The 21460-nt window shown below is 44.0% G+C and overlaps 2 protein-coding genes across 2 annotated transcripts in view; both read right to left on the bottom strand.

The window, feature by feature from the left end:
• Ap1g1 (adaptor related protein complex 1 subunit gamma 1) overlaps positions 1 to 11890 on the bottom strand; it is an 87517-nt gene extending 75627 nt beyond the window's left edge. The window contains exon 1 of the mRNA XM_051168737.1: positions 11742 to 11890. The gene's annotated coding sequence lies outside the window, so the exon portion shown is untranslated. The remainder of the gene's footprint in view (positions 1 to 11741) is intronic.
• Positions 11891 to 19222: 7332 nt separating this feature from the next.
• On the bottom strand, positions 19223 to 19921 carry LOC127209268 (eukaryotic translation initiation factor 1A, X-chromosomal-like). Its single transcript, XM_051168862.1, has 2 exons — positions 19777 to 19921; positions 19223 to 19623 (listed from the first exon to the last, which is right to left on the bottom strand). The coding sequence occupies exons 1-2, from the start codon at positions 19919 to 19921 to the stop codon at positions 19223 to 19225; spliced, it is 546 nt and encodes a 181-aa protein (XP_051024819.1).
• Between the last annotated feature and the right edge of the window lie 1539 nt (positions 19922 to 21460).

The following is a 21460-nucleotide window of genomic DNA, read 5'->3' as shown; positions in this document are numbered from 1 at the left end:
TTAATCCCAGCACTTGGGAGGCAGAGGCAGGCAGATTGCTTTGAGTTCAAGTCCAGCCTGGTCCAGGGAAACCCTGTCTCGAAAAAACAAACAAAAAAAGAAAGAAAGAAAGAAAAGGTGTGGCTTAATAGTGATGTGTTTGTTTGTCAAGTTAACAAGGGGTCAAATTGTGCTGGCTAGCCTTATGTCAACTTGACAAACTAGAGTATCTGAAAGGAGGGAACCTCAGTTGAGAAGATACCTCCATGAGATCCAGCAGTAAGGCATTTTCTTAATTAGTGATCAAAGGAGGAGGACCCAACCCATTATGGGTAGTGCCAACCCCAGGGCTGGTGGTCCTGGGTTCTATAAGAAAGCAGTCTGGCCGGGCATGGTGGCACTTGGTAGGCAGAGGCAGGTGAATTACTCTGAGTCCAAGGCCATCCTGGTCTACAAAGGGAGTTCAGGACACCCAAGATCAATCGATCCCCCCCGCCCCCCCCCCCCCGTCTCTCACATGGGCACACACGGGCACACACACACACACCTGAGTAAGCCTGTAAGCAGCACCCTTCCATGGTATCAGCTCCTACCTCCAGGTTCTGTCCTGTTGGAGTTCCTGCCCTGACTTCCTTCAATGATGAACAGCAAATAGCAATACGGAAGTGTAAGCCAAATAAACACTTTCCTCCCCAACTTGCTTTTTGGTTATGGTCTTTTCATCACAGCAATAGAAACCCTAACTAAGACTTCAGGCAAGAGCACTTGCTGTGCAAGCATAAGGACCACACTTCAGATCTCAGCACCGAAAAACCCCAGACATAGCACACTTGTGACTGTAATGCCAGCATTAACTAGGGAGGGTAAAGAGACAGCAGAGAGGAAGAAAACTGGGTTTTGCTGGCCACCAGCCTATGCAAACCTGGAGTGACTCTGCTCCAGGTCCAGTGAGAGACCACGTCCCAAAGGAACAGGGAGGAGAACAGTAAGATACGCCTGTACATCTGACTGTCACACACACTGACAGCACTGCATGCTCTTCTAGAGGATCAAGCTTAATTCCAAGCAGCCACACAGAAGCTCACAAGTTAACTCAGGTTCCAAGGGAGCCAACACTCTCTTCTACAAGCATGTGGTAACAGACATACATGCAGGCAACACACCCAAACACATAAAATAAAAATAAGCAAATGGGGGTGGGGGTTTGGCTCGTTAAATTACTGATCAAGTTGAACTATTGGTCTAAAATTTATCGCCCAAAAGAAGAAAACTCTCAGTTTCCAAAATCTATACAACTATATCTGAGATAAAGAGCTCCCACAAAGAGTAACACCATTCTCAAGCCAGGATCACCACTTTTGTCCCATGAAATGCTCACTTCCTCACTCCAGGGTAAGATCCCCAAGGCTGAGTCACCCTTATCTTTCCTCACCTCTGAAGTATGACCCAAACAAATACTCTTTCTATTGACTCTGGAAGAGTAAAACAGTCCTATCTAAAAAGCATGTGTTTGTCCTTCAAAGCACATGAGCTGAAGGTGTACTGGCTGCTCAGCCCGGTTCCTGGCCCAGATAACTTTCTTCCCACATCAGAACTCACTACCTGCTGAGAGCTTTGAGCTACTGACAGCCAAAAGTCAAGAACACAAAACCAAAAAGCTGAAGCTCCTATGGCTACAAGGTCATTTTGTCCCCTTAACCTAAAGACATTTGATCTCTTAAGTCTTTAAAAAAAAAAAATCTAAATTAAAAACCAACTTTTCTAACCAACAGGAGGATTTTATTTGAATAAGTCTTTCTTGCTAAACACTAAAAAAAGACTTGAGTAAAGGATTGAGACTGCAGTTCCCTTTGCCACTGATTAATTACTACATAGAGCCCAGTCATGGATTGTGTGCCTAAGACCTAAGAGACTAAGTTAACTGGGCATAATCCTCCATACTTCCCTCGTTTTGCTTTCTTTCTTCCTTTTTTTTTTTTTTTTTGTTTTTGTTTTTCCAGGCAGTGTTTCTGTTTTTGCTCTAGCTGTCTTGGAACTTGATCTGTAGACCAGGCTGTCCTCGAACTCACAGCAATCCGCCTGCCTCTCCCTCCTGAGTGCTGGGATTAAAGGCCTGTGCCATCATGCCCAGCCATACTTACCCTCTTGTAGTCTCCAACGAGTCTACACTTTTGTGTTACTTGACATGCAAAAAACCCCCACACCAGATTTTTCTCTTTCTTTCTTTCTTTTTTTTTTTTTTTTTTTTTTTTTTTTTTTGTTTGTTTGTTTTTAATTTTTCGAGACAGGGTTTCTCTGTGTAGACCAGGCTGGCCTCAAACTCACAGCAATCCTACTACCTCTGCCTCCCGAGTGCTGGGATTAAAGGTGTGTTCCACCCCGCCCGGCTCAGATTTTTATGTCATATGTACAACTAAATGAGTGCATTTACAAACTGCAAAGGGCTACGTATGCCTGGAGCAGAACACTAAGAAGGTTAAACAAGCAGGGCTAGGAAAAGGGCAGAGAGGTCTGTATGTGCTCTGTGCAACTGCCAAAAAACAAATTTAATTTTTAAAAAAAAGGAAGCAAATAAGCCAGTTAGCTTAAACTAAGAATGGGGATTGTGCTGGGCGTGGTGACACACACCTTTGATCCCAGCACTAGGGAGACAGAGGCAGGCAGATCTCTTGAGTTTGAGGCCAGCCTGGTCTACAGAACAAGTTAAAGGACAGCCAAGACTACACAGAAACCATGTCTCAAAAAGTTAATAAAGAAAATAAGGGAGGGGGTGGGGCTCGGCTGATAGAGCGCTTGCCTGCCTAAGATGAACAAAAACCATACAAGCCAGGCATGGGCATGTCCAGAACAGGAGAGTCAGACATGCAAAGTCAGAGGACAGAGAGACAGCTCAGTGGTTAACAGCAATGAATGCTTTTCCAAAGCACCCAGGGTTAGTTCATATCTACAGGGCAGCTCATAACCACTTGTCACTCTGGTCTGTCCAATTTCCTCTTTTGGCTTCCTGGGACACTATAGACACACACATAATCCATAGTCATACACACATGCAAGTAAAAACGCTCATACACATAAAATAAAAAGTAAAAGAAAGTGCAAAGCAAGCCTGGTCTATATGAGCCAATGGCTTTAAAAAATTAGATTTTTCCTTTCTAATATCTTTCAGTGTCTTAGTGCTTTTCTTAGGCAATGGGAGTGAGGTGAGAACATAGGAAGGATGAATGAATACATATTTCCTCGATATGAGGACATGTGTTCATAAAAGTAAGGTCTACAGTGTTAAGGAAGGTTAGTATCAGAACATTACTGGGACAGTGAGACGGCTCAGCAAATAAACAATGCTTACTGTGAAGCCCAAGACCTGAGTTTGATTCCTGGGACCAACTCCCCAAAGTTCCACTGACCTCCACAAGTACACCACCGCAGGCATGCACCAATACCACCCCAACACACACAGAGAGAGAGAGAGAGAGAGAGACAGAGACAGAGAGACAGAGACAGAGACACAGACACAGAGAGAGACAGAGACAGAGAGATAAAAGCAGACAAGGGCTGGAGACCGGCTCAGTGATAAAGAGCACCTGCTGCTATGTAAAGGAACTGAGTTCAGTTCCTAGCACTCCCATCATCAGGTGGCTCTTAGCTCCAGGGGATCAGACACTCTCTTTCTCACCTCCTTGGAAATTCACACACACTTGCAATGCATTCACATAGATATACACTCATCCACATAAAAAGAATTCAAAAGATAGCTTTTTTGTTTTGTTTTGTTTTTGTTTTTGAAGACAGGGTTTCTCTGTGTAGCCTTGGCTGTCCTGGATTCGCTTTGTAGACCAGGCTGGCAGCGATCCACCTGCCTCTGGCTCCCGAGTGCTGGGACTAAAGGCGTGCACCACCACTGCCCAGCTAAAAATAGCAAATCTTAAAAAAAAAAAAAAAAAAATTCAGACCAAGGACCCAGGTAGAATTAGGCAGGATTCCCAGCAGCCACACCGGGGGGGGGGGGGGGGGCGGATCTCTGTGAGTTCGAGGCCAGGCTGCTCTACAAAGTTAGTCCAGGACAGCTAAGGCTACACAAAGAAACTTTGCTTAGGGGGAAAAAAATCCCATGTCTAGTCATAGAATCTAGGGTCTAGCTATGCACATTTATGTCAATATGGTGTTTAAGAACCCAGAAACACTGCAGGATACACATCTTCTACGCAAAGCCGTTGGAGAGTAACCATGGGAGGTCTGAAGGAAATCAGTAGCTTTCTTAAAAGCCTTTCAATTTTGTTCACTTATTATAATAGAGTATATTGTTTTCTAGATTACAAAAGATGAAACATAAAATCAGGCTTAATGGACACACCTTTCACGCAGCACTTTGTGAATCTGAGGCCATCTGAGTCTATATAGCAAGTCCCAGGCCAACCAGGGCTACAATGAAACCCTGTCTCAAAAAAATAGATGAAAAAAATTTTGTTTTGTTTAGTTTTTTGTTGTTGTTGTTTGTTCGTTTTTCAAGACAGGGATTCTCAGCATAGCCTTGGCTGCCCTGGACTCATTTTTGTAGACCAGGCCAGCCTCCAACTCAGAGATCCACCTGCCTCTGCCTCCCAAGTGCTGGAATTAAAGGAATGTGCCACCACACCCAGCCAAAATATAATTCTTTTTAAAATCTCAGAATAGGGGCCAGAGAGATGGCTCAGAGGTTAAGAGCACTGACTGTTCTTCCAGAGGTCTTAAGTTCAATTCCCAGCAACCACATGTGGCTCACAACCATCTATAATGTGATCTGATGCCCTCTTCTGGCATACAGGCAGAGCAATGTAGACATACTAATACTTTTTTTTTTATCCCAGAATAATAAAAGTATATTATTAAAACTCAAGGGAAGTGGGCACTTGGAAGGCAGAGGCAGGCAGGTCTCTTGTGAGTTCAAGGCCAGCCTAGTCTATATAGAAAGGGCCAGGCCAGGCCACAAAGTGAGACTCTACCTCAAAAACAAACGAAACAAGGAAGGGAGTCAGTAACTTATCAGTGAACTACCAAAACATTCACTGTGGAGAAAGAGACTGCTGTTGGTAAGATCATTAGCTTTCTGGACAAGATGGATTACAGAACAAATCCTGAAAAGAAAGAAGGGTGGTGAAATTCCTTTACTGCCACTTGAAGCTTCTGAAGGGTACATCAGGAAGAGTCATGCTTAGTGTCAACTTCAGAATTAAATCTAAATACCCAGACATTTCAAAGACACACAGTCAAGACTACCTGCCTTCTGTTTTGTTGCTGGTGTTTACGTTAGAAATAGTTTTTAAAATTGTAAAACACGTATGTTGGAGGTGAAGGGTACACAGATGGAGATCAGAGGACAACCCAGTCTCCTTCTACCTTTACACGGTGAAAGGATCAGATGAAACTTAAGTCACCAGGCTGGTACAGCAAGAACCTTCACCCACTGAACAACCTCAGCAGCCTGAGAAGTAAGTTTATAAAGGTTCAAATAAATAGAGATGGTTTTCTGGGTCAGTAGGAATTTTCAACAAACTATACCATCGTGTACTGAGCTAAAAACAAATACTTTTACTGTAAATTTCAATGTAATTTTCTGTGTATGATTTTCTAAGGCAGTGTATTGATTTTGATGTTTGTAAACGTCCTATTCTCTCAACGTGTTCCAGCTGATAAAAGCTACTTTGTGCCAGGCAGTGGTGGCACACACCTTTAATCCCAGCACTTGGGAGGCAGAAGCAGGTGGATCGCTCTGAGTTTGAGGCCAACCTGGTCTACAAAGCAAGTCCAGGACAACCAAGGCTACACAGAGAGACCCTGTCTCGAAGAAAAAAACAAAACAACCAAAGAACCACACTATCCCACTCCCTTGCCTGGAGCAGGGCTGCATTCCTATAGGGGAAGGGCAAGGGAGCATTTGAGGGATGGTTTTCCCAGGTGAAAGAAAAGAAGGCATTACAAGTACAGCTGGAATATAACATTAAAAATAAATATGAAGGTCTGGCATAGTATTCCATGTCTATAATTCCAGCATTTAAAAGGCAGCGATGGATGGATGGATGGATGGATGGATGGATGGATAGATGGATGGATAAATAGAAGCTAGGAAACAGCAAAAAACTCAATGTATGGGAAAAAAAATAGGCAGAGGCTGGTGAATTGAAACCAGCAGTAGGCTACACAGTGAGACCTTGTCTCAGAGAGAGAGGTGGGAGTGAGAGAGGGAGGGAGAGGGAGGGAGAGAGAGGGAGAGAGAGAGAGAGAGGGAGAGAGAACAGTACTACCTCTAAGATGCCTTTAATTATTGAAAGTACAAAGGTCACATATATTTTCATCTTTTTCTTAACCTATTTAACCTTCGATGACAATGCTTCTAGCTTGTTAATTTATTTTACAATGGTCTCAACTGCATTTTAAATTTTATTCATTTTTAATTTCTGGTGTTTTGCTACATGTATGAGGGTGTCAGATCTTGGAGTTACAGACAATTGTGAGCTGCCATGTGAGTGCTGGGAATTGAATCTGGGTCCTCTGGAAGAGCAACCAATGCTCTCAACCACTGAACCATCTCGCCAACCTCCACTATAAGCATTTTTTAAAGGGTTAAACTTCCAAGTATTAGTGGCCGGGCACGGTGGCCCAGTTACACAGAGAAACCCTGTCTCAAAAAAACAAAAAACACAAAACCCTCCTAGTGCTTAGGGTGAAAAAGCATTTCTCATGTCAATCATCTCACTCTAATCTTTGATACTAAGCACTAGCTAATGCTGATTCAACAACTTTGACAAATGGATTGCTTTTTTCCTCATCTCTCTAAACCTTTCAAACTTTTACATTCCTAGTAACCAAAACTCATGCCAAATTAAGTATTTTGTATTATTCCTTCAGAGAAGAAAAACAGCTTGCAGGTATTTTCTAGGTGGAAATGACATTCCTTTTTTTCACTTTTCTCTTCCCTGCCTTCACTGAAATGAAATTTTATTCTCCGCCCCTTCCCTCCCCATTCTGGAAAAATCTTAATAACAGATTTTCTTTCTTTTTGTGTGTGTGTGAGGGAACAGTCCTGGCTGTCCTGGACTCACTTTGTAGACCAGGCTGGCCTCGAACTCACAGCGATCCACCTGGCTCTGCTTCCTGAGTGCTGGGATTAAAAGTTGTGCCCCACCACACCCAGTTGGGATTTTCAAAACGTTACAAACCAAGAAATGGGAGTTCATACACACATGCATGCTCTCTCTTTGCTGTGGCTCTTATGGCTACATAGCTATGAAGCGAGCCCTGGCAAGCATGGGAGTTACTAGGCTGGCCTGAAATTTGCAATGCTCTTCATGCCTCTGCTAGATCACTCATAAGAGCTACCACGTCTAGCTTGTTTTGTTTGTCTTTCGAGACAGGGTTTCCCTGTGTAGCACTGACTGTTCGGGACTCACTTTTGTAGACCAGGCTGGCCTAGAACTCACACTGATCTACCTGCCTCTGCCTCCCTGCTGGGATAAAGAGTACACCACCACACCCACTGGCATTGGCGGCTCTTGCAGAGGACCCTGGGTTTGAGTTCCAGCACTCAAGTGGTAACTCACAACTGTCTGTGTAACTCCAACTTATAGCCTTTATGGACACCAAGTATACATGTGATGATGCACAGACATCATATAAGCAAAACACCAATACAAATAAAATACAATTGTCGTTTAAGTTTTCTTCTGACCTCCACACTCTCACACACATAATATACTACATTCATGAATACACATAAAAAATAAATAAAAATTTTAAATAGAATGGAGATTTTTTAAAAGCCTAAAATCAGTAACTGAAAACTATTCATAAAGAATAAAAGGTTAAAATATAGGCTAGGTACAGTGGCACATACCTTGATCCTAGGAAGGAGGCTAAGGCACTCGGAACTCTTGAGTTTCAGGCCAGCCTGGACTATTTATATAATGTGCCGGGACAGGAAGAGGGCTACATAGAGAAATCCCAAAGAATGAATGAACAGAATTAAGATGCAAGCTGCTAACATAATAGAGAAACTCCGCCTTTAAACAAACAGAATAGAATTAAAATGAAAGCACCTAAAACAGCTAAACAAATTGCTATTGTTTAAGGAAGCAGGCTTTTTGTTTGTTGGTTGGTTGGATGGTTTGTTGTTTTTTGACCAGCACATGCCTGGAGCTCCCCAAAGGCCAGAGTCAGATCCCTGAAATTAGTGTCATGGACGGTTGTGAGCCTCGAAGTGGGTGCTCGAAACCAAACCAAACCTTGATCTTCTAAAAGAGCTGCCCAGTATTCTTAACCAGGCATCTCTCCAGCACCCATAAAGGTCTTACTTTTATATTCTCGAGCTAAATCTAAGTATTTTCAAGTTTTAACTAGTTATGTCCTACTATATACACAAAAATTTTAATTCCTAGCAAACGTAAATAAAGGGATTAAACATTTTAAAATCTGTCTTGATCTATAGATTCCAATTCAACTTTTTAAGATAAAAATAACATTTGGAAGAACTCATTTGACCTTTTATTCTGCATAAAGAATTTTTACTGATTCACTTAAAATTACTTGGAGTTTTTTCTGCTTTGTGTACAACCCTGGTTTTGACTTTCTGGAAGGCGCGGTAGGACAGACCCTATAGTTCAGTATACCAGGCCAGCATTCTGCTGACTTTTCCCCCGAGACAGGGTTTCTCTGTGTAGCCATGGCTGTTCTGGGCTCACTTTTAGTCCAGGCAGGCCTCTTAACTCACAGAGATCCACCTGCCTCTGCCTAAGTGCTGGGGTGCAGCACCGCGCCTGGCTTACAGGTTCATTCTAAAATTCATCCTTACATTATATAGTTGCTGTAAGCAAAGCAGACTGGGCCAAAAAACATGTAACTTCACAAAGAAGATGAACGGAGCTGCATATACCCTGGAGTGGCTGCTGTCTCAGCACCGGGAAGGTAAGAGACGTTCTAGGCCAACCTGAGCTACATAGGAAGACTGTCTCAAAAACCAAAAGCTGGGCCAGGACAAGTAGCACAGACCTGTTAATCTCAGATAAAGCAGGAGGATCACAAGTTAAAGCCAGTCTGAACAAACTAGCAAAGCCATTTAAAAAAAAGGGGGCGGGGAAAGGAAATAAATGGAAGTTTACTAAACACAAATGTTAACTTCTAGTGCAATTCTCAACAGCCAAGACATTCATATATGTGCTGATCAATGGTACACAGAAAAACACTTTGCTAATAATTTGTCAGCAAAGGGTTACTTTCTCCAGGGAAACTCCAAACCATCTAAGAATGAATGACATTTAAACCCCAGTATGTTATACCATTAACTTGAACTGTGTTAAATAATTTTTTTGTTTTGTTTTGTTTTTCGAGACAGGGTTTCTCTGTGTAGCCTTGGCCATCCTGGACTCACTTTGTAGACCAGGCTGGCCTCGAACTCACACCGATCCGCCTGCCTCTGCCTCCCGAGTGCTGGGATTAAAGGCGTGTGCCACCACGCCCGGCTGTGTTAAATAATTTTTGACAGCTCTTCCTATACTTGTAAAAAAAGTGAACTCAAAACCAGAACACCTCGTAAGTAAAGTACAAGGAGACAACACTGAGTTCTTTTAAAACCAAAAGAAAAAGAAACAACTTCAGAGCACCACATTCACAGAACTCATATCTAATAGTAATTAACATAGTTCTGAAGGAGCTTCTTAGAGCAAGAGCACAGACTATTTACACTAAAAATACCCTCCTCTTTGACACTGTATGACCTGTAAAGAATTTACCTAAGTCTCATTTCAAAAGCTTATTAAGAATAAAGCAAGCCTAGTGTGGTGGTGCACACCTTCAATCCCAGCACTCAGGAGGCAGAGGCAGGTGGATCACTGTGCATTGGAGGCCAGCCTCGTCTACAGAGAGAGTTCCAGACAGCCAGGGCTACACAAAGAAATCCTGTCTTGAAGAAAAAAATGAGGAGGAGGAAGAGGAGGAGGAGGAGGAGGAGGAGGAGGAGGAGGAGGAAGAAGAAGAAGAAGAAGAAGAAGAAGAAGAAGAAGAAGAAGAAGAAGAAGAAGGAGAAGAAGAAGAAGAAGAAGAAAGCAGCAGAGGTCTGAAGAGATGGTACAGCGGTTAAGAGCACTTACTGCTCCTATAAAAGACATCGACTCCTTCCCAGCATCCACAGGGAATCTGCATACCCTCTTCCACCTGACATCAGGTATGCACGTGAGGCACGTATATACATGCAGGCAGGACACTCACACACATAAATTTTTTTTTCAAAAAATGTTGAATAAAGCATCAATATAAAGTTTACAGATACTGAAAGAGTTGGCTCCGTTCAAGTTATAAACAGGTTTCAAGTCACTTAACTGTGATCTCAAAGAAGCTGTTTCTCTTTTGCAGAGGTAAAAACGCAGGGTGAAATAAAATAGTGGTGATTCAACCAGACTCACCTAACTTGAAATGTAGGAAACAACCAGTGACTTACTGTTAAATGCTTTTTATCCAAGTACACTAGACTGCAAACTGACTTTCAGAAGAGAATTGAGTAATGAGGCTACCAGTGGCTTTGAGGAGCCACAGGTTTCGAATCAAAACTTAAGAAAGGTATAGTCTGGCAAATACTACGGACAACGGTGGAAATGGATGCTTAAAACCTAACTACCCTGAGAAAAGTCAACATACGAAGTCAGCAAAGATCATTACTCTACAAACACCTGAGAGGCGAGGTCACTAAGCACTCATTCAGCTCGCTCTTCTGTTAACTAATCCCTAAAGGAACCAAAAAAGTTATTTTCCTTTCTACCTACGTCAGATTATTATTCTCCAAGGGCAGAGTTCCGTGCTCAAGCATATGTAAGACCAAAAGAAAAAAAGAAAAAAGTATAAGTGCCCCAAAGCTCAGCTTTCAGAACAGAAAGAAAATCCATAAAGTATTTTGACAGCTCCCTCCCACCTAAAGCCGCTTGGCCAGCTTTAAGCCCATTTGCTGCTGAAATACACCATAGGTGATTCGAAGACTTTCCAACACCAAGCCCTAACTGGGAGGCATAAGCGGCAATTCCAGGCAATGAGGAAGATCCTGAGAATTACTAGAAACTGGCGTCCGCAGAAACAAGAGTTGAGAGGAGAGTGAACAGTGCAGTCGCAGGTGAGTTTTTCTTTCTTTCTTTTTTTCTTTTTCTTTCTTTCTTTTTTTTTTTAAAGGAAAAAGGGAGGAGGGGGAAAAAAAGGCGGAAATTTTTGGACAAGAAGTTAGTTGGAAGGTTAGTGAGAGGCGAGGCTGATGTCCGGCTCTGAGCGGACGGCACTGCAGGGACAGGCAGCATTACCCCTGCATGTGAAAATGATCCGAGTTCTCAGATCTGACCCGAGTCCATGACACAAGAACGCAGCTACGTGGCTCGGAGAGGACACGCGGGGGTGGGGCCCGCCCGGCCGCCCGGCCGCCCCGCTAAACCCCAGGCTCTCTGAACGAGCTTTCAAAGGAGGATCGCACCCTGATAAAGTCAATGGGTTCAAGGAGGCCTGCGCCGGCCAGACAACGCCACAGTGGGGAAAGCGAGCGCGCACGGAAGCTCCGGCTCTGAAGCCTCCGAGGGTCGGCCCTCAGGAAGTCCGAGCAAGCCCTGGGGCTCCCCGGTCCCTCCTGACCCAACCTGGGTCCTCCCCCCCCCCCGCCGGCTGAGACCAGACTCCTGGGATGACAGGAGGTTTCCAGCCGAACGCTCGCAGCTGCGGCGGAGCCAAAGGCACAACCTGCTCTCAGCGCCGCGAGTGACACTCACCGGCCCGAAACCTCGAATGAAACCAGCAGCTTCGGGGGCGGCGGCAGCAGTGGCAGCAGGAACCGAACATCCAAAATGGCGGCTCCCTCGGCCTCACCACCGCTACTGCAGGCGGAGGGATCCCGGGCAGGGAGGGAATTTCTAACTCACTTCTCGCGCTCTGGAGAAGACGCCGCCGCTCAGCTCCCTCTCCTCGTCAACTCCGCGCCCCTTGGGCTGCTACCTCTCCTGTTTCCCACCTCGGATGACCCGAGAACTCGGACCCTGCCGGGGACTATTTGCCAAGGAGGAGGCGACTGCGCCTGGCAGAGCGACGCAAAGCGTAGCAAGGGTCGGGGCTGTCACTGATGACGCTAGACGCGGCTGCCGAGTCACCGCTGCGATGAGTTTGAGCTAGAAAGATCCGGCCGCTCCCAGAGTCTGCGCACTTCGGTTCCGCTTGGCGGCAGGGTGGAGGAAAGCTGTGCTACCAGGAAACGGTGGGGCCACCTGAGGGGGCGGAGCCCGGCAAGGTAGCTGGGAAAGTCCTAGCACAGAGGCAGGTGGAAAGGCAGCACTCTTAACCAGGGGGTAGTCCGAAAGAATTCCTAAGCGGTTCCCGTCCGGTCACCTTTGAGTTCTCAGCTTTCTGCTCAACCTTAGACGCATGCTCCAAGTGGTCTTGGAGGCCATGGTTTTATGGTATATTCACGAAATTTTTACTAAAACAGGTAGGTGAAACAGAAAAATGGACTCCCAAGCTCAGCACCATCCCTTGTGCGTTAGTCACTTAATCTCTGCCACGTTTCAGTTGCCTTTTATGAGAAAAGAGAATCTGGACAAATGACAGCTAAAACTCTTCCAGAACAGGCTTTCAATCTATGATGGGATGAACTAATAACCTGAGCCAAAGAACGTCTAAATAGACAGTTCCTGGGCTGATAAATAATTGCTAACTTGTGACAAGTGTTTTCCATGTGAACCTAGAGATCCTTTGATATCTTGTCTCATTTAAATGGAAGGTGACCTACCTAGAATAAAATCTTTCCAATAGATTGGCAACGAAGTCGTCCAGGATGTGAATAAAACACAGCACTAGACTGAATGCCAAGGATAAGGAACTAAGCACAAATCCTGAGCTTGAGACTTGAGCAGCATAAACAGGAAGTTGCACCTTTTCCCTTAGGCCTTCGTTTTTCATGCAAGGATTTCAAAATACAGACGTTGCACTGAGTATGTCTGCATGTACAGTTTGACCTTGAATTTTTGGGCCATGCCAAGTGGCTGGAAAGAAAAGACTGAAAGGGCATGATCAATTTTTTTGTATTAAATATTGGTATCGCATTGTTCATAAGGCACTGTCATATATACAACCTAGCCCTCTACGCCATCTCTTGAGTAAAAATAGGTAATCTAATTTTACAAATAGAGCGACGTAAGACTTCAGAGAAACGGTGACTCTATCTCACACTGGATTCTACTGTAAGATGCCATCTTACAAATTAGAAAATCCATCGTACCCCAAACATGTATTCCAACTGAGAGCTAAATGGTTTAGATAACAGAATGCTATGGAGTCAGGCCCCCCTACCCTGCACATCTGTACAGGACAGCCCTAGACACAGCCTGAAACTACATCATAATGCTCTGAGACAGGCTTTTGCATGAAACATGCCGAATTCACTTAGAAGTTTCCACTTAAAGAAAAAAAAGTCGGATGGTGTTGGCACACGCTTTTAATCCTAGCACTTGGGAGGCAGAGGCAGGTGGATCTTTGAGAGTTCAAGGCCAGCCTGGTCTACAAAGTAAGTTCAGGACAGACAGGACTACACAGAGAGACTCTGTTTTTAAAAATTAAAAAAAAAAAAAAAAGTTTTCAAGAGAGATGCAAGAGAAAGGTAGCCTAAATATTCCATTTGGGAGAGTACTAAAATAGCCTAAGGGCTAACAGTGTTTACCATAGCAAACAACAAAAGAAAAGATTTTCTTCCTTTTGAGATAGGATTTTCTCTGTGGATCCCTAGCTGTCCAGAAACTCTGTAGACCAGGTTGGCCTCAAATTCACAGAGATCCACCTGGCAATACCTCCCAATGCTGGGATTAAAGGCAAAAAGATGTTTGGTGGTTTTTTGGGATTTTTGGGGGAGGGCGGGAGTTGTTTTGGTTTGGTTTTGGTTTTGGTTTTTTAAGACAAAAGTTTCTCTGTGTAGCTTTGGCTGTCCTGGACTCACTTTGTACACCAGGCTGGCCTCAAACTCACGGAGATCTGCCTGCCTCTGCCTCCCAAGTGCTGGGATTAAAGGCATGTGCTAACACCACCCGGCTTTTTTTTTTTTTTTAATGGAAATTTCTAAGTGAATTCTGTGTGTTCCACCTGCCTCTGCCTCTCAATTGCTGGGATTAAAGGTGTGCACCACTACACCCAGCTGAGATAATTTAGTTCTTAAGAACACTGGCTGCTCTTGCAAAGGACTTAGTTCCCACAGGTTGGGTTCCCACATCCACAAGACAACTTACAGCTATCTCTAACTCTGGCTGCAGCGGACCCTCTGCTCTCTCTTGGCCTCCTCAAGCATTGCACACATGGTGTACATACATACATACAGGCAAAATGCTCATACACATGAGAAAAATCTCTTTTTAAACTAACCCTGCCTTCCTTTCCTATTCCTGAGTCACTTTACATCTTTGACCTATCTGACCCTTGATGTCTCCATCTGAAAATGAAGCTAGTAGGGCTATTGGCATTGTTTTGTTTGTTTGTTTGTTCAAGACAGGGTTTCTCTGTGTAGCAGGTCTAGCTGTCCTGGAACTCACTCTGTAGATCAGGCTGGCCTCGACCTCATAGAGATCTACCTGCCTCTGCCTCCCGAGTGCTGGGATTAAAGGCCTGCGCCACCACAGCTGGCTGATATTGGCATCTTTGAGCTGAGCTGATCAATGAACTGATACACATAAAACAGTAGCTAGAGCTGGGCGTGGTGACACACGCCTTTAATCCCAGCACTTGGGAGACAGAGGCAGGCACATCTTCATGAGTTCAAGGACAGCCTGGTCTACAAAGTGAGTCCACCAGGACATCCAGGACTACACAGGGAAACCCTGTCTTAAAGAAAAATGAAAAAAAAAAGGAATTTTAAAAAGGTCTTGCCGGGCATGGTTGCACTCACCTGTAATCCTAGCACTCAGGAGGCAGAGGCAGGCAGATCTCTGTGAGTTTGAAAACAGCCTGGGGCCGTTTTTTTTTTGTTTGGTTGGTTGGTTTGGTTTTTTGTATTGTTTGTTTGTTTCTAGACAAGGTTTCTCTGTGTATCCCTGGCTGTCCTCGAACTCCCTCTGTAGCCCAGGCTGGCCTCAAATTCAAAGATCCACCTGCTTCTGCCTCCCAAGTGCTGGGATTAAAGGTGTGTGCCACCACCTCCTGGCTCATTACATCATTTTAATTTGCTAAACATAAGAATTTAATTTTGTTAGGCTGGGCAGCCAAGGCTACACAGAGAAACCCTGTCTTGGGGTAAAAAAAAGAATTGATTTTGTTCTGAGCATAACCCAGGTGGCTAGACAAAGCATTTTAAGATAATTGCCTGGAATTTAAGGTAGGCGAGCTCTCGGGGGCTTTGGAGCTCTCTGAGAGTAAGGAACACAGCAGGATGTCGCAGCCTTAACTCTAATAGAGCGTCGTTATCTTTAACCCAAACAGAACATGCATTTATCATCTATTGTTTATTCTAAGCATTGAACTTTCCTGGTTCAATGGGCCTGAGAACTTAATTTCACCTTACAATCAAAGTGGAGATCAGAGTAAAATGGCTTCTTATCTGCTAAGAGCTATAGCTGGTATTAGCAGAGGAGCCACAGTTATGCTAGGAACTAAAGTAGGTCTCAAAGGAGGAGCTGTTGGTATGTGAAGAGTTTAAGATGATTATAACAGTGCCTTTAATCCCAGAACTTAGGAGACAGTGGCAGGTGGATCTCTGAGTTTGAGGCCAGTCTGGTCTACAGAGAGACTTTGAGGACAGCCAGGGATACACAGAAATAATCTGTCTAGAAACAAACAATACGAACAAAAAAAAATTTTTGTAAGATAGGTGTGGTGGGGCACACCTTTAATCCCAGCACTTGGGAAGCAGAGGCAGGCAGATTGCTGTGAGTTCAAGGCCAGCCTGGTCTACAAAGTGAGTCCCGGACAGGCAAGATAACACAAAGAAACCCTGTCTCAAAAAAAAAAAAAAAAAATACAAAAGAAAAATTTCTCTAGCTATTTAACTATTTAGTATGTGTTCGTGTGCATGTACCATAGTGTGCATGTAGACATTTTCAGGAGTTTGTTCTCTCCTTTCACCGTGCGGATCCTGGGAACTGAACTCATGGTGTCCATCAGGCTCAGTGTCAAATACCTTGGCTCTCCCAGTCATCTTGACAGCCCAAGGTTTTTGGCTTTTTGAGGCAGGGTTTCATGGAAGATGGCACATCAATTGGAACATAAGGTTCTCAAGTGACTCTTCTGTCTTGGTGTAGGTATATGGTAGCACAACCTGGTCTTGAACTCACTATGTAGCTAAAACTTGACCTTGAATTCCTGATCTTCTTGATGTCACTTCCCAAGGGCAGGTTTGTGCTCTGATGCCCAGCAAAGCCGTGGGTTTCTTTACTGACTCTGTGGGTTATCAGCCCCTGAAACCCATGTGCCCTTTAGACCAGACAGAGACAGCTGACTCTGAAGAAAAATAGTCAGGCCAGTTGACAAAGGACATTTCCTGTCTCCTTGCATGCCAGAGAGTTCAACTGAGAGAGGAGAGTGACAAGGGGACGAATCTGTAGGAAACACAGTGAGTTGTGAGTCAGCCCCAGAGGCTTCTCTGCTGGCTGGTTTTGTTATTGGTTGAGTCACAAAAATCTATAAATAAGCCTGAATGTCAGAGAGAAATTACTCTTTCTGCTGTTGTTTATGCTGTTTACACACATACACATGCACACACACACAGACACACAGACAGTTCCATGATACTTCTTAGCGTAGTCCCTGGTGACAGTAGGTCCTGACCTGGAAAGGGGACTTAGGAATTAATCCTTTAGGCATCCATCAGAAATGATATAAAAATCACAGTTCCAAAAACCAATTCCACATATTATTTAACCTCATATTAAGAGAATTAAAGGGTCTGGAAAGATGGCTCAATTGTTATGAACATTTGCTCCTCTTACAGAAGACTTGAGTTTGGTTCTTTTCATGCACATGGTGGCACACGACTATGTGTAACTCTGGTTGACCTCTATGTGCACCAGGCATACATGTGTGTACATACATTCATGCAGGCAAAACACTCAGACACATAAAATAAACAATAAAGCTGTAAGAGCATTGGACAAGGGCTGGAGAGATGGCTCAGAGGTTAAGAGCACTGGCTGCTCTACCAAAGGTCCTGAGTTCAATTCCCAGCAACGACATGGTGGCTCACAACCATCTAGAACAAGATCTGGTGGCCTCTTCTGGCCTTTAGGTGTTACATGGAGGCAGAACACTGTATAAATAAAATAAATAAATATTTTTAAAAAAGAGTGCTGGACAAGACCAAAACCAGAAGGACCACGCTGCATCTTTTGTGGAGGTGGGGAGGGTGAAACGGGGCTTGGGGGATTCGAGACGGGGTTTCTCTGTAGCCTTGGCTGTCCTAGACTCACTTTGTAGACCAGGCTGGCCTCGAACTCACAGGGATCCACCAGCCTCTGCCTCCCATGCGCTGGGATTAAAGGCGTGCGCCACCACACTCGGTGACCACACTGCTTCTTTGCTCTAGAAAAATGTTTTAAGAAGCAGCTCAATGTGGCCGGAGAGATGGCTCAGAGGTTAAGGGCACTGGCTGCTCTTCCAGAGGTCCTGAGTTCAATTCTGAGCACCACATGGTGGCTCATAGCCATCTATAGTGAGATCTGGTGCCCTCTTCTAGTGTGCAGACGTGCATGCAGCCAGAATGAATAAATAAATCTTTAAAAAAAAAATAAGCAGCTAAAAATCCCACTTGCTACTATATGTCACAGTGTTCTCCCCCTCTCTGTGTGTGTGTGTGTGTGTGTACTAGTAGCCGTAGTTTTGACTTGCCAATAACTCTGTATTATGCCTTTAATCCAAGCACTCCTCAGGAGGCCAGACCCTGTTCATAGTCCATCCTGTTCTTCTAAAAATTAGCTTCATAAGTTGCTTTAATATTATTCCGAGAGTTCCAACAAGCATTGGGACATATGCAGTAACTGAGTCATCCAGTCCCTCATGGCCAGTTCAGGGGACAACAAGCTCCTCCTGTGCCCAGTAGGTCGCATGTGCCAGAGGCTGGCCCAAGACTTCAGCAGGTGCTACTGGGAGGTCTTTTCTTTGTGAGGAGAAGAAGCAATTTGGCTCTACCATATCCCTCCCTCACCTAGTACTAGAAGGCTTTTTGAGATGGGGTTTCTCTGTGTAGCCTTGGCTGTCCTGCACTCCCTTTGTTGACCAGGTTGGCCTTGAACTCACAGAGATCCGCCTGATTCTGCCTCCCCAAGTGCTGGGATTACAGGCTTGCGCCACCAAGCCAGTAAAACACTATATTTTTGAAATATATATTCTGCCCTCACACAATACTGCTAAATCCAGTGGTTGGCAAGTACTCTATCACTAATTAGAAACTTGTTTATTATAAAGAAGGTAAAATATTTTTCAAAGAAAATACCCATTTGTAGATACCACATTCTTGTAATGGAAGCTCTCTTGTACACAGAAAGAAAGGAGCATTCTGAAATAAAACTTTTTTCCATAATGAGTAATTGCACTAAAAAAATTAATGTGCAAGCCTGTGATCCCAGCACTCAGGTGGATCTAATGAGTTCAAAGCCAGCCTGGTCTTCAGAGAGAGTTCCAGGACTGCCAGGGTTATGACACAGAGAAACCCTGTCTTGAAAAAAACTAAAAAAAAAAAAAAAAAAAGGCAGTGGGGAGGCATGGAGAGATGACTCAGGGTTAAGAGCACTGTCTGCTCTTCCAAAAGACCTTCATTAAATTCCCAGCATCCACATGGCAGCTCACAACTGTTCCAAGGAATATGACACCCTCACATCAAAGCATATAAAATAAAAAATTAATTTTTAAAAATTAAAAAATAAAAAAGACAGGAGGGCTAGAGAAATGGCATAGCAGTTAAGAGCACTTGTTACTCTTTTCTTATTATTATTAAAAAACATCCATTTGCTAAACAGAATTCTCAACAGAAGAATATCGAATGGCTGAGAAACACCTAAAGAAATGCTCAAAATCCCTAGTTATCAGGGAAATGCAACTGCAAAAACCCCCAAAACATCCATTTACTTACTGTGGAAGGGGTCAAAGTAGGAAAAGCAAGAACTGTATTTTTTTTTCTCACATGGTCTTCTTGAGTACCATTAAATCAAATGAAAAGAAAATGGGCTTAGCATATCAGTTAAGATATTATCAATTTTGAAAGACCTTAGTATCAAATCAAACCAAGTCTGCCTCAACAAATTACAATCAAGATAATGAAAACTTTTCCTTTAAGTCTGTAGCCAGATTCTGAACTTGCAAGACCCTCTTCAGAAAGACTGGAATGTAAACTGTTGAGTTCATTTTGGATATCATCAATGTCTTCATCATCATCTCCAATGTCATCAAACTGAATTTCATCACCGTCTCCAGGACCAAATGTATCCGTTTTATTGCTTTTAGCATGCTCTGGGAGCTCGCCATATGCCTTGAGACTTCTAGCTTCATCCACGGTGTATTTTAAGATGATGTCGGCTTTGTTATCCTGGTAGTCTCGGAGGCCCGCCAATATGACATCTGAGGTATTTATCCAAACCTTTTTCCTCAGTTCCCCTCTGATGTGGCATAGCCTCTTTTCACCATCGAAACACATTGCTTCTTTTTTGTTTGTTTGTTTGTTTTTGTTTTTGTTTTTTCGAGACAGGGTTTCTCTGTGTAGCCTTGACTGTCCTGGACTTGCTTTGTAGACCAGGCTGGCCTCGAACTCACAGCGATCCGCCTGCCTCTGCCTCCCGAGTGCTGGGACACATTGCTTCTGTCTGTTTCCCAGCATTTTGATGACCTGAGCAGACTCTTGTTCAACCTCCTTGAACACTAGCTCTCGCTTTTCAGATTCATTCTCATTCTTTCGTCTACCTCTGTTTTTACCTCCGTTTCCTTTATTTTTGGGCATGGCGGCAAAGACTGGTTGGCAGCGTATGGGACCCCGATCCTGAAGGCGGCAGGAATTGGCAGTGACTCTGAAGGGCGACGGTGAGAAGCGTATGGGATGAGGGGCTGTGAGGGAGGCCGAGAAGTGGGCTTGACAGAGCTGGGGTTTATTTTTTGTTGTTGTTGGTGGTGGTTGTTTTTTTGTTTTTTGAGACAGGGTTTCTCTGTGTGGCCTTGATTGTCCTGGACTCGCTTTGTAGACCAGGCTGGCCTCGAACTCACAGCGATCCACCTGCCTCTGCCTCCCGAGTGCTGGGATTAAAGGCGTGTGCCACCACCGCCCAGCTTGTTTTTGTTTTTTCAAGATAGGGTTTCTCTGTATTATAGTCCTGGCTGACCTAGAACTCTCTTTGTAGACCAGGCTGGCCTTGAACTCACAGCGATCCGCCTGCCTCTGCCTCCTGAGTGCTGGGATTAAAGGCGTGCGCCACCACGCCCAGCTGCACTTGTTACTCTTGAGAGCCTGGGTTCAGTTCCCTGCGTGGCCAGTTCCAGAAGCTCAGACACCCTCTTCTGACTTACACTGGTACCAGGCATGCATGTGGTGCACAGACATACATGCAGACAAAACAAATACATACAAAATAAATAAATCCAAAAAAATTAAAAATAGAGGGCTGGAGAGATGGCTGAGAGGTTAAGAGCACTATTCTTCCAGAGGACTTGAGTTCAACTCCCAGCAACCACATGGCGACTCATAACCATCTTTAATGTGATTTGATGCTCTCTTCTGGCCTGCAGGTGTACATGTGCAGAGCATTGTATACACAATAATTAAATAAATAAATCTTTTTTAAAAATGATAATTAATTAAAAAAAAATAAAGTATAAGGGCTAGGAAGATGGCTCAGCAAGGTAAAAGCCTGAAAAAAATGAGTTTGGATGAGCTGGGCATGGTAATCCACCACGCCTATAGTCCCAGTACTTGGTGAAGTCTAGGCCTCTGAAAATGGTATTGCCCAAGAGATTCCGTGCTCCTTGGTCTGCACAGTTGGCCATATCCACAGCTGTCTTTTGCACATGGCTGGTCATATCTCTCCAAGAAAGAGTGAGAGAGAAATAATGAAATTATGTCATATTTGCTTTAGATGAGGAACCCAAGAAAGCAAAACTCACTTCCCTGTTATGTCTTGGAATGATGTTCTTTTAGCTTCCAAACAACAACAACAACTACAACAAATGCTTTGCTTTTAAGAACCTGATCAATGGGCTGGAGAGATGGCTCAGAGGTTAAGAGCACTGACTGCTCTTCCAGAGGTCCTGAGTTCAATTCCCAGCAACCACATGGTGGCTCACAACCATCTACAATGTGATGTAATGCCCTCTTATGGAGTGCAGGCATATGTGCAGGCAGCACACTGTATATGCAGGGAAAGCACCAATAAATATAAAAATAAAATAAACAATTTTAAAGAACCTGATCAATTCAACACTTAAAACCTCTTGTAGTCTCATCCCTCACGGCTTATGAAGTATGATACGTATTATCCACAAGAGCAAT

The sequence above is a fragment of the Acomys russatus genome, chromosome 26 (assembly GCF_903995435.1).
Source record: "Acomys russatus chromosome 26, mAcoRus1.1, whole genome shotgun sequence".
NCBI classification, from domain to species: Eukaryota; Metazoa; Chordata; class Mammalia; order Rodentia; family Muridae; genus Acomys; species Acomys russatus.
This window is presented reverse-complemented; position numbering and strand designations above follow the sequence as displayed.